The 13,695-nt window shown below is 39.6% G+C and overlaps 2 protein-coding genes across 2 annotated transcripts; both read left to right on the top strand.

Moving 5' to 3' along the window:
• Nucleotides 1-1,076: 1,076 nt before the first annotated feature.
• On the top strand, nt 1,077-2,141 carry LOC114568620 (alpha-(1,3)-fucosyltransferase 9-like). The gene has a single exon (XM_028598221.1). It carries the CDS (start codon nt 1,077-1,079, stop codon nt 2,139-2,141), a length of 1,065 nt encoding a protein of 354 aa, XP_028454022.1.
• A 4,350-nt stretch (nt 2,142-6,491) lies between these two features.
• On the top strand, nt 6,492-13,169 carry tmem196 (transmembrane protein 196). Its single transcript, XM_028596868.1, has 5 exons — nt 6,492-6,656; nt 8,356-8,412; nt 11,934-12,069; nt 12,808-12,926; nt 13,098-13,169. Exons 1-5 carry the CDS (start codon nt 6,492-6,494, stop codon nt 13,167-13,169), a joined length of 549 nt encoding a protein of 182 aa, XP_028452669.1.
• Nucleotides 13,170-13,695: the final 526 nt, after the last annotated feature.

The following is a 13,695-nucleotide window of genomic DNA, read 5'->3' on the forward strand; positions in this document are numbered from 1 at the left end:
TTATGGGCATCCAATTGGCTTTTCCTGCTATACATGTAGTTCTTAAATTCTTAAATGATTGACACCTAATTTTTCCTATTCTTACATACACTGTACAGGTTTTTATACACCAAATAGTTTTTATTTGCTTCGTTTTAAGAACCTGATGTTTAAATGACGGGTCTCTTTTTATTGTTGTTGATTTTCACTCTTCATACATCATGGTTGGTCAAAATGTAGGAAAATTTGTGCCGGCCTCAGACCATGGAATTATTACACTGATGCTGCTGTTTTAATTTTTTTTATTAATTAGCCAAATCACGATCCATGAGAAAAGTACTTACAGCTGGCCTGGCTATAAATAATAATAGCCAAGTACATAACCTTGTGTTTTCACTTCTGTTTAAATAAATCAGTTACAATATGTTCATTAGTGAGCTTAAGAGGTGCTGGTAGGCTTATTTGTGACCTTTGGACATAGCCAGGGTAGCTGTTTCCCCTGTTTCTAGTGTTGAGGCTAAGCTAAGCTGTTTCCTTATCCTACTGTTTGAGTTTTATGAAAAGGTTGTTCTGGTAACAAACAACAAAATAGAAAACGGTGTTTAAATTGTTGTTGTGTTTATAATTTTCTCAAAATTGTTGAACGTAGACTTGGTCAACCCTCATGACAAAAGTTATCAAAAGAATTTTGACAGTTAAAAAAAATTTCCAAGTTATAAAGGACCAACTTTATGAAGGTGGAAGTGAAAACAGCAAGAGTTGGTTATCTTGGCACCAGTTATTATGAAACAGAGTAAACTTGGCACTGCTGGTGCTCCGCTGAGGCCATGTGCAACATTTGAAGTAAATTTCCCGGGCATCCGGCCAGTACCCCTGAGGTGCTGGGATGGGCGAGGTCCCGTTCAATGCTGTTTGCAGCTTTAATTATTATTACTGCTTTAACAGTTATACTTTTTTTTAATATCTTCTTTGATAATTTAAAAAAATGACATTATAGCAATGTGCAGGCAATACCTTGCTAAGGGAATGTGTTGCCAATGTATATGTTTGTATGTTTATGTATGTTTATTTAGTTCTTCTTTCCTTGCAGGTTTATCATGGCTTCAATCTCTTCTGTTTTACGAACCACCCTGACAGTGATTATAGTGCTGGCTGGAATCCTAGTTCTGTTTTTAATGTACTATAATTCTTTGCCATCTCCAAAATGTCATCCTCCCCCGGGTCATTCACAGAAACAACACACAGACAAGCCTATATTGCTGCTGTGGTTCTGGCCTGAAAACAAAAGGTTTGATTTTCAAGACTGTAAGACGCTATTCAAAATTGACGACTGCCACCTCACAGATGATAGATCGTTATACTCCAAAGCTCATGGAGTTTTGGTATTTCACAGAGCTATCCAGGATGACCTCTCCAACCTTCCCACCTCACCTAGGGCGAGATTTCAGAGGTGGATCTGGTTTAACACAGACTCACCTACCAACACACGCAGGATAGCAGGCATCCAAGGCCTTTTTAATTTAACCTTGAGCTACAGGAAGGATGCAGATATCCACGTTCGCTGGCGACTGACTCTCAGGAAGAACACAGATGAAGATTTTGTGCTACCCAAGAAGGAGCGATTGGTTTGTTGGATTGTGGATAGCGATGTCCTCAGCACAAAATCAGGTGAGGGCTACAACTACTACAGAAAACTTATAAAACACATTAAGGTGGATGTTTTTGACCGCTCCTCTGCTGAGTTCTCGAATGAGAACTATTTCCTGACTATCAGCAGCTGCAAATTCTACCTTTCCTTTGAGAATTCAATTCACAGAGATTACATCACAGAAACATTCAATGGACCTCTTGCGGCAGGCACTGTGCCAATAGTTTTGGGCCCACCAAGAAGTAACTATGAGGATTTTGCCCCAGGTACTTCCTTTATACATGTAAATGACTTTCCTGATGCTGAAAAACTCGCTGAGTTCCTCTTGAAGCTGGATCAAAATAATACGGATTATATGAGATACTTTAATTGGCGGCCATTCTATACTGCCAGACGTCCTCTTACTGAGGAGAATCATGAGTTTACATACGCTATCTGCCAGGCCTGTTATTACATAGGCATGAACAACAAGTACAGAGTTGTACCTGATCTGTACAAGTGGTTGTTACTGTGATGCTGTTATGGATCTACTGTTCCTCAGAACTCATTGAAAAGACAAATTAGAATCATGTAATGTAGAGAAATACTCTTTTATTGTCTATAAAAAACAATGTATGTTTGTTAATTTTACATTTGGTTAATCAAAACCGAAATAATTATTAAAACTATATCTTGGGGTTATATGTTATGTATGCTATACAGTATATTATACCTGATTTTAAAACACAAGCTGTTGTCATTTAAGTTTGTTTGTTTGAGTTTTTAAAACTATGTAAAAAAAAAAATGATGTTTTGATTGAAACGCCGGAGCTTTAGAGCTGTAATGTACACTGAACTGTACCCAGATGCTCAAACTAGTGTCATCATGTGCTCAGTGTAAACATTAAAGGGCCAATTCACTCAAATTGCCAAAATACCACAACATTTTCATATTTTCATACTTTCCTCCGGTGGTTTTTTGACATGCACATTGTTTTGGTGTGTTCAGTGGTTTATACAGCCTCCATTAAACATCAGGATGTCTTAATTGATGTGATGATAAATACTTATGGTACAATATGTCACTATTAATCAATAAAATGAAAAGAATAAAATATTCTATAATTATTTATATTACCGGTAAATGCTATTTGGTTATATTAAGGGCTTTGGATACCACTGAAGACACTGAGAACCTGCCACACATTATAATTACTCTACTCTTTCTGATACTGAACATACGTACAGGTGCCCCTCAAGGCTGTGTAAGCTCTCCTTTACTTTTTATAATTTACACAAATGATTGCAGAAACATCTCTAGAAATAACCACATTATTAAATTTGCAGATGATACAGCTATACTTCGTCTACTTAAAAAATATTCAGACATTGCTATCTATAAACAGGAGATAGAGGAAGTAGTGAAGTGGTGCAACAGGCATAACCTGCCGCTTAATGTAAATAAAACCAAAAAAAATATTTTTTGACCCCAGGTATAGGAGATCAATGCACACTCCAAATTGAAGGTGTACTTGTTGAGCAGGTAACAGCATATAAGTATTTAGGCATACAATTAGACTGTCAGTTGCAGTGGTCTCATCAAGTGGAGTATGTTTGCTCAAAAGAAAAGTCAGCGTCTATATTTTTTAAGACGACTTGGAGTTCAGTGGACAGTTATCATGTTACTGTTTGACAAGGCAGCCATTGAATCTGTTGTTCTTCATGGCATTATGACTTGGTTCAGTAACCTGTCCTTAAAATCACAGCTCCAAAACTTGATAAAAAGGGCTGGAAAAATAATTGGCCAAATGCCACCAACTCCTCTTCAGGAGCTCTTCGAGGAGGCGGTGAGGAAACAGCGTCTCAAAATCACCCACGACCCAAATCACGTCCTGTATAGTGAGTATGAGCTGATGCCTTCAGGCAGAAGGTACAGGTTACCAAACTGCAAGCTTATCAGTTATAAATTCTCATTTGTGCCGCTTTCAATCAAATTAATGAACAATAAGAGATAAATTGTGTGTGTATTGGCTGCAGTGACGTATGCGTGACTAATACTACTAAATAATATTTGTGGCAACATGCTATGTTATATTTGATATGGTATTGTGCAATTGGGCATTGTGTAATACAGAAGTTATTGACCACAGCATGAGTTAACGGGAAATGTGCAATCATCAAAATTAAGTGCACTTAATTTTGATGATTGCACATTTCCCCATCCTTTTTCTCTTGAATGCCCAAGATGAATTTCTCCTATAGGAGACAATAAAGGCTTATCTTATCTTAAATATCAGGGCTGGATCCCTTTTTTTCCAGGAGTCCGTAAAGAAGGCTAAATGTGTTGCTGCTTTGAGAGGTGCAACACTGTAACACATTTCCTTGTTAAATTATACTACAGTAAATTACTGGCAGCTACAGTCACCAGCATTAAAGGGTAATTTTGTTTTTTGCTACAGAAATTATAGGTTCCTGTTGTCTAAAAGATTGTCAGTGTCGTGGTGGCTCAATATTTAAATGATTTAGACAATGAGTAGCTAAAACATTCAAGTAATGAAATTCTTAATCATGGCAAACAGGTTCTCACCAATCTGTATACAACTTGCATACCATACTTAATGTACAATGCTGAGACTTGTTACCTTAAAATAATGACAACATGAACATGGTTGTGTTGACTATTCCTTTGTGAAAGTAATATCCTGTGTGGACATGTGTTGTGGCTACATAAAGATAAAGCCCCACTCAAAGTCCATGAGTTTGTTTTTTATTAGGGTGGCCAAATGGCAGCCTTTTCCTGGACTAGCTTTCCCATCTTCTTGGATGCACTTTCCCCTGGCTGTTCTTTGTTCTCCTCTTCAGGTTGATATCAACAAATTACCTAAAAATGTAATAACAGAGAAAGCATAGGATTAGTACATTCCCAAAATAAAAAAAATATTTTCTCAAGATTATGACCTTATGACCTCATATCTATGAGAGAATCATCTCATTTTGAGAAACCATTTTATTGATATGAGAAACAAAACATGATCACAAGCCAAGTTGTTGCCATTGTGACAGTATACAGAAAGAGAGAAATTAGACTGAATGACTTATGTTCTATAGCCTACTCCATATGTGACACAGCAGTTGTAGCCTATCAGTTGTGGATTGACTTGGAGAGTCAGGGTGCGCTGGCAGACAACATTGGCTGCAGTGGCAGACTTCTGTAGAACATAGACAATGGTATCGACATTAACAATTAAATAGTGTACACGTTGTGTGTAAACGTGGTTCAACAAAAAGATGGTAACCCGTGGCAGCACGGTGCTCAGTGGTTAGCACTTCTACCTCGCAGCAAGAAGGTTCTGGGTTCGAATCCAGGTCGTTCCGGGCCTTTCTGTGTGGACTTTGCATGTTCTCCCCGTGTTTGCGTATAGGTTTCCTCCGGGTGCTCCAGTTTCTTCTCACCATAAAGAATATTAGCCGACTGGCTAATACTGGCGCATTTACAGAAATGTTGATTAATGTGTATTGTCCTAATCAAATAAACTTACAACCACTCGGCCTATGCAACAACCGGACACTAAAGAGAACACCTTGGGACTTTTACCCAAAGAGTCCTACCATACCTTGTGGTTCACACCCAATTTCCCTCAATCGCAGGCAAGACCACAATTAAAACACACATAGTGCCTATGCTATGTAATATATTTAAGAAATCAGTACAAATATGTAAAACACATTTAAACCAAGATCAAAATAAATGTTGTTAAACACTAATGCCTGGAAAATAAAATGACCAAAAATAACGAAAGAAAACAACATATAAAACAATCTTTAAAAATTGGAGGAGATATAGGCTAAAAGCGACCTTCAGAGGGGCTGCAGCCAAATTCAAACTAAGGCAAGTGGCCTAAAAGTTCACACTATACTGCAATAAATAAAACAACCGCACTAAAGACACTCTTAAGGTAAATGCACGCACAGGAGAAAAATTTGCCAATTGCTTTGCCCTTCACCAGGCCTTACAATAGCTGTAGCCGCTAACAAAAACATATTTACAAGAGATCTTCAATAGTATTCCTCCAAAACAAAATTATTCTAACTGAAAGCAAACTAGAACCAAAATAACAAAATAAAAACCTGTCCTCTAAAACAATCAAAAGGCCTTACAAAAATTCGGCAGAGCCAATAAAACAAGGACTAAAATAGTAAAAATCAAAAAGTTGAGGTCTGCTCCGACTCTCAAAGTTGAGGCTTTTTCTGTTGGACACTGCTTTCATTAAATCAAATGTTGGGTTATTTGGTCATAACTTGCACTATACTGCCTATACTGTCATTTTTCATTCTTTGTTGTATTTTATTCCATTTAAGCTATTTTACTTTACTCCTGTTTCCACATGTGGGCGGAGGATGCGACTCTTGGTCTCCTGGCATCGGCACTGGATTGCGCGCGTCTGCGTGCGCGCAAATTCTGGCATCGTGTGTGTGTGTGCGCGCGTGTGTGTGTGTACGCGTGTGTGTGTGTGTGTACGCGTGTGTGTGTGCGCGTATGTGTGCGCGCGCGTGTGTGTGCGCGTGTGTGTTCGCTCGCAGCGGTGCTTAAGTACCTTGGACAGCGCCAGGCGGCACAAACGCACTTGAGCAAGCGTAGGTACTTCAGCGGAGCGCTCTCTCTTTTACAGAAAATAGCCACCTGCATAGCCAGCTTCCTTCCTCCAGTTTTTTTTCCTTTAACCTTTCTACTCTACTTGGACCTCCTTGTTCGGATAACCTCTCTTTTCAGCCGGGTATGAAGCAGTAGAGCTGCGACGCGCTCGGAGCACCGAGAAGCGGACTCCTCTCTCGCCCTCCCACTGCCGTTTCCTCCTGCTGGATCTGGAGAGATGCCCGGGGCAAGATGTGCTCCAGCCGCAAGATCCTGTGGAGCCTGCTCCTGCTGTCCGTGGTGGAGGTGGGCCTGGGTGTGGCGAGCATCGTCCTGGGAGCCGTGGGCATTAGCTGGGTCCGGGGACAACACAAACCGCAGCAGGGCGACGCGTCCCCGGTGTGGAGCGGACTCTGTGTACGTCCTGAGAACAACTTTTGTCCTTACTTTTCCTTATTTACCTCCAGAGAGGATACCTATCTCCAGGGGTGTTGTGGAGGGCCAAAGCTAAAACTAAAGGGAACTACCAAACTTCTTACTCATATACCGTTGAATTTAGCTCAAAAAGTTGTGCAGCACATTTTTTGTTAAATGATTTTCATAAATCCTTCATTACGTAGGTTATACAACTGTAATAATAACTCTAACCATTTGATTCTACAACTAAAAAACACAGTCTACATATCAGCATTTTTCTTAAAAAGTCTTTAATTTTCTTCAGCTATTTACATCACACACGTTTGTAGTATTTGAGGTCACAGTAGAAAGCGTTTATTGAAGGTATTACATAGATTTTTGTTTATACTGGTGTTTATAATATTAACCACTAACTGGAAGTTTTGGCTCCTCTCCCAGTATAGACCCAGGGTGTGGTGAATGTTTTGGTTATGTTTGTCTTTTATGTGGCACAATGTGTTTGTCTATTACTGTAGATGTTAGAGACACACACACAGCCATTTGGCCTATATATGCCTCTGTTCTGGAGCTAAACATCGGTTTCATTCATTCATGCTTGAGTTGTTGCTCTGTTCTTTGGAGAGTCAAAGCTTTTTTACGCACAATCAGCTCACTCCTCTGCATAAGTCTCCTGCTGTGACAGTGGCCTCGTTGTCTTGATTTTGCTGATGAGCAATAATAAGTTGAGTTTCTGACATTTCTAGTAGCAGCTACATATAACCTTATACTGTACATGACCATGAACACTCTTATTGCTGAGAAGTACTGTAAGTGCCTGAAGCTTAGGCAACATGAGTCATAAGTATTTCAAAGACCCCTGAGGTGTGTAAATATGTGGAAAGACAGCAATTAGTGATATGACATTATATAGGTTGTATATTTGAATGTGAGTGCATGTAGTGTGTGTGTGTGCATAAAGTTGCTGCGAAACTGTTATGCAATGTGACGTGTGTGTGTTCAACCTCACAGCTGTTGAATGCTGCCTGCTGAGCTACTGTGTCTCGTGATTACTCAAAGATCTCCTGTCAGGAGCTGAGAGTCATTCAGACTGACTGACTGCTGCCCCCAGAGCAGTTTCAATGTCCAAAGATTTTTTCAGTTAAGTTCAACTAAAGGGATTTTTTCCCCAGAGCTGTCAACTTAGCAAACTCTGTCCACTGATGAAGGCCACAAGATAGGACTGAAAGCTCTGAAAGAAATCTAGTAAGTGGACCTTGATTTACTAAAAACTTTTAACTTTAACTGAAAGCAGAGTGATTTTAAGTTGCTTTCAAATAAATAAACAAAAAATGAATTCAAGACTACAACGGTTTACTGTAACTGGACGTTAGACTGAAAATGAGAGGAAGCCAAGGGATGACGTCTATAATACACCAGTGCGCTGTTCCAGTTCAGTCTGAATCATTGACATCCAGGACAATGTGCCTTCTTGCTCAAAGCCCACAATAACACACTATTTTTAGAGGGAGAAAGTTGCATCTGCATAGCCAAGTGTAAATAATACATTCTCCCTTTCCTGTTGTCAAGACGGGGAGGATGGAGTGATACCAATAGTTTACGTTTTATATTGTTTCTTAACCAGTAATTATCTTGAGACTACAACTTCTCAAACTGCTCATTGATTCATTGACTCATTCTGTTGTTCTCTATCTCTTTCCAGTTTCTGGTCTGTGGGATGTGTGGAGTGCTGTGTGCTCGCAAGAGGACAGGTCTTATTGTAAGTATATATTTAGCGGTTTCGTTTCCCAGTGGCCTCTTTGTTTGTCCTTTCTGATGTATTAAATTGTAGTCTCTTTTTAAACAGCATGTTCCTGCTGCAGCAAACAGCACCCAGTGATATGACACATGGGAAGATTCAAAGTTTTTTAAAGGAATAATTAGACATTTTTAGGAATACGTTTTTTTCTTTGGCAAGGGTTTGATGAGAAGATCCAAACAAGTCTCATATTTGTACAGTAAATATTAAGATACAGCTAGCTGTCAGTTAGCTTAGCTTAGCACGACTAAAACAACCTTTGAACGTTCACATGTTCCACCAAAACAAGTTCCTTCCCGAGACTATTGCTGCGTTCCAGGCAACCCGTAACTCGTGTTTTCATAACCTTCTACTCGTGGAAGTGCCCTGGAACGGCAGTCAAACCCGTAACTTACTACATGTGAACTCGTACCAGATCATTGTACTCCCAGTTACAGTTTTTGACGTCACACACACATAAACAACAATGGCGACCCCCGCTGATGCTGTACAGACACCGTTTATTAACAGTGATAATTAGAAATAAATAGACATAAATCGGCAACGTAAAGTAACCTAGATAGCTAACGTCAACTAGCTAACGTCCACGTTAGGTAGCCGCTAGCTAACGCTAGCTAGAAGGGTTTGTGGTGACTTTGCCTGGAACACTACCAAGTTGTGAGTCGTGACTTGAAGTCATAACTTACAGGCTAAAAACTGTGTCTGGAACGCAGCATATATTGCAGCAACACCATGGCTCCGTCCAGCGCTTAGCACCGCCCATGACGATTGTGATTGCTTTAAAGAAATGCCAATAAACGTTTTGAGCAGGAGGAAAGTTCTTGCATGTTTGAGAAGTAAGTGAAACATGGTTACTTGCTAATTATGATTACTGTCGCTATGTGATGTAATCTGCCATTTAGGCTACGAAACTACAGCTATACCGTTATCTAAATGGCGCCCAGCGTCTTTTAAAGTCTATAGTTTGTTACGTTTAGTGAAGCTGTTTAAATCACACAAATAGTATATCCCACTGTTTGGTGTTTTTAACTTGTTAACCGTATCTATCTGGTTATTGATCAGCTCCAAGTGGCAAATTCCCTTGGTACAGTTGGTTTGGAAAGTGTGTGTGTGTGTGTGTGTGTGTGTGTCTCAAACCTACAAGAATTTCCCTCCTGCTCATCCGCAAGCTCAGTCTGTCAACAACACACTTCACATTGTATATGTATTTGTGTTGTGGCTTTTGTATTTGTGTTGAACCGTCTCAGCAATAAAAAAAAAAAGTGAATAAGCATATCTGAACATTTTGTGCTTTTAGAGAAATCAGAAGCAAAAATTCAAATCTGAAAAATGTTAGTAGAGCTCCCACCTCTTAGTCGATTAGTCGACTAATAGGTTGTTTTGGTCTTAGTCGACTAAGATTTCTTTAGTCGATTAGTCATTTTTTATGCTTATTCATGCTTAATTACTTATTTCCAAGAAACTTCTGAGCACATTTATGGTAAACACAAGATTTAAAGTGGTGCTTTCGCAGGATTAATTGTGGAGAAACTCAGTTTTACAGATGGTTAATTAACTACATTTATATTGTGCTTTTCTAGTCTTGACCACCTCTCAAAGCAATTAAATCAACTAATCGATTAGTTGACAAAATCGTATAAGTGTTAGTCAACTAAGAATTTCTTTAGTCGAGGACAGCCCTAAATGTTAGACACTATTTTGTTTCTCTGCCTGTCCTCAGTTTTTGCTTGAATCTCCAACTGTTGGTTGTGTTAACCTAAAAGAAACTTGCTCAAATTACTGTAAGTAAGAGTCTTACTGATTGGTGAGTTTTGAGGCCCATTCATTAATTATAGACTGTATTCATGTTATCAGTGTCCTCTGTTAAAGACTTCATGATGCCAAATTCTAACTGGAAACAAAACCGACAAACAATTTCATAGATGTTTGGCATTTGGTGAGGCAAAAGATCCTTTGAGAGGTGATGAAGATGAAACCCAAATAATTATTAATTATTATGTATGAAAGTGTTTCACTTCAAAAGATAATTTATTTCGAACACTAATACTGTTGCTAATCAGTGAACTGTCTTATAGATATTATGTGCTGTCACCCATCATACATCAACTATTAATACACACACATCAATTCTCATAAGTATACACTCGGAAGGATCCAAATGTATTAATGGTCTGGTCTGATTATTTTCACATTATCTATCCCTGGAAGTTTCTAAGTAAAGACGGTCTAAAGGTGCTGTGTGTGTGTGTGTGTGTGTGTGTGTGTGTGTGTGTGTTGTCCTGTCAGGTGCATACAGTGCATGTGCTCTGAAAAAGACATCTGAGGAAACCAGAGGAGACAAGCAGTCACCTCTCCTCTTCTCTTTCTGTCGTTCTTTCCATCTTTGGAAATCCCATCTTTCTGCTCAGTAATCGCATCACAGTCTGGACTAAATAACATCTCTCTCTCTCTCTCTCTCTCTCTCTCTCTCTCTCTCTCTCTCTCTCTCTCTCTCTGTCTCTGTCTCCTGCGGGGAGGGCACTAATGATGGATCAATGTCAGCACAATCCACTGTAACCGAGAAATCTCTCAACCTTTCTCTCCCTCTTTCTCACCCTATCCATCCCCACCTAGTGTCTCTGTCGCCATTTTTATCCTCGTGACTTACCCTTTTTCATTGCCCTCATCCATCTATCTTCTCTGTTCAATCTCATCCTCCCCGGTCGCTTCGATGCTCTGACTCTCTCTATCTTTCTTCCTCATTTCTTTCCATCCCCTTACTCATTGTTTGCCTGCGGGATGATGATTGCATTAGGTTGGTTTGGCTCCGGAGTCCTGCCAGCCGCTTTCCACACTTCGCCGGTTAATGACTGAAATTGGAGAAGCCCTTTTCCATATGGTTAAAGGCACTAAAGGCATCTGTTCTGGGAGTAATGAAAGATAACCTGTACTCCAGACACAATACACATATGTGCATGCACAATAAACAGGGAGTAGTATTGAATTTATTGGATTGTATTATTCCCATTGCAAAGTAACAGAACTTCAGTCATTTTCCAATCAGATCCTGCTGGGGAAGAAAATTTGATTCTTATACTCTGTTTGAGTTTTCCAGCTGCTTTACTATTCTAAGGAGGTAATCTATAAAGATTGCTTGATTAAATACTGAAAGGAACCAACCTTCTAACACACAAATCTGACACAAAGACAAACACAAGAACAAGTAAGTGATGCAAGCTTATTTACAATCTGTGCAATATTTCTTGAAGAGACAGTGTGTTTTCAGGAGCAATCCAATTTTCTAATAGGAAATGAGATTTATTTTGACTGATATGCGTTACTCATCAGAGCAACCGTTCTCCAAAACAGCATATGGAAGCTCAGTGGTAGTTAGTATATCTCCCATCTCATCTCATTTTGTCAGATTGTTTACAGTTTTGTTGATAAGAGATCAATTCTGGAGTCTGCATTAACATCAAACATTCTCTACCTCTGTCCCTCAGATGATCTTATTTTCGGCATGCTGTATTTGTGGTCTGATTGGTGGGATCCTAAACTTCCAGTTTGTTCGGGCGCTGAACAAACGACCAGACTCCATGCACTCGATCCATCTGGCTGCCATGACTCTGGCCTGTCTGGGTAAACAAAATATAACAACACACTGTGATGAAATGCAACACAGCTAAACTCAATTAAGTCTACTCTATGTGACATGTGTATGCTATCATCATATAGGAGTAAATGCTAATGTCAACGTGCTAAAATGCTCAGTCATCACAATGTGATTCAATTCAATTCAATTGTAATCACAACAGAAGTTATCTCAGGACACTTTATAGATAGAGTAGGTCTAGACCACACTATAATTTATGCTAACATTTGCTAATTAGCATAAAGCACAACAGATGTCATTTGTTTTGCATGTGTTTGGTCATAAACCAATGTAGCACACAATAAACACAGACATTAAAATACCTGATGGTTGCAGAAGATGAAATGCTAAGGCACCACCTGAGGATGACATCAACATCTGTACCAAATTTCACAGCAATCCATCCAATAGTTTTCAAGACATTTTAATGGATAGGTGAAAACTTTGCCCTGCTGGTGGTGCTAAAGGGAAAAGTCAGGGGATCCAAAAAGTCATTAGGATTCATCCTCTTGCGATCATGAACGTCTTTACACAATTTCATGGCAATCCATCCAATGGTTGTTGAGATATTTCAGTTTTGACCAACATGATGGACCAACCACCATAACGTCATTCTCAAGGGACGTCACTAGCATGGCTAAAAAAGTATAAAAAACTAAAGATAGGACAGCACGCTCTTCTTCCATTGTTTGTTGAGCTGGTTTCCCTTTTCCTGTCTTGTCCAGGGATCTCTTCCTGTACCTTATCCACATGGCTTACCTGTCGCCTGGCTAGCTCCGAGCAGCAGAGGATGTTCCTGGAGAGGGAACACTCGCTGCACCATTCGCATGAGATGACCGAGAAGGTACACAAGGATAGGATAGCAGAAGAGAGCTTCTAATTGGTCAGCTTGTCAGCATTATGGCACTTAGCTCCAGCAGTTGTGGGGAAAATGCATGTTTCATGACCTAAGAAGATTTTGAAGTTTGCATTTGGGCAGTGCATGTTAAGTTATCAAGTGCGTTTGTGTTTCCAGGAGATCCTGGACAACTCCAGTAACGGCATTCCTCAGATATCTTACAACGGACACACCACAGTATCACCATGACAACGTGTCACAAAAGGTTACTTGCACACACTGAAACAGAGGCTGTTCATGTGTATCGCTTGCTGTCAGAAGACAATTACAGCCCGAACTTCTTTTTACACATCCTGCGGCAGATGCAATAACAAGATCCTGACTGCAGCGAGTGAATGGTCTCTCACTTAGGAACCCATTTTCTTTACCGCCGGAGTAAAAAAGAAAGAAAGGACATTTTGACAACAAGAGGGAGGCGTTTGTGCTTCTGAATGATTATGCAAACACAGGTTCAAACCCCCTCTGATCAACTCAAACCAAAGCCAGGATGGAGAGCTGCCGTTTGGGTGATAATTCAGGTGACAAACATCTGCATTACATAATCTGACCTTTAAACTAATTAGCAGGACGGATAGATTTTATCCAATGAAACGCCTCAAAGTGATGAGCACAAACCAAGCATGCAGCTGATTCACTTGAAGGGCTACTGCTTTTTCAGTCTCAATGTCTTTATTCTCTCTTTTCTCTATTCTCTGTATTGTTATGAGTTTATGGA

Source organism: Perca flavescens, chromosome 14 (assembly GCF_004354835.1).
Source record: "Perca flavescens isolate YP-PL-M2 chromosome 14, PFLA_1.0, whole genome shotgun sequence".
Lineage (NCBI taxonomy): Eukaryota > Metazoa > Chordata > Actinopteri > Perciformes > Percidae > Perca > Perca flavescens.

What these genes read in the sequence shown, in the direction of transcription:
- LOC114568620 (XM_028598221.1), top strand. Translation starts at nt 1,077, where the DNA reads ATGGCTTCAATCTCTTCTGTTTTACGAACCACCCTGACAGTGATTATA.
- tmem196 (XM_028596868.1), top strand. Translation starts at nt 6,492, where the DNA reads ATGTGCTCCAGCCGCAAGATCCTGTGGAGCCTGCTCCTGCTGTCCGTG. An exon ending in CATGACTCTGGCCTGTCTGG is followed by an intron (nt 12,070 to 12,807) that starts GTAAACAAAATA and finishes TGTCTTGTCCAG; the next exon opens with GGATCTCTTCCTGTACCTTA. An exon ending in CGCATGAGATGACCGAGAAG is followed by an intron (nt 12,927 to 13,097) that starts GTACACAAGGAT and finishes TTGTGTTTCCAG; the next exon opens with GAGATCCTGGACAACTCCAG.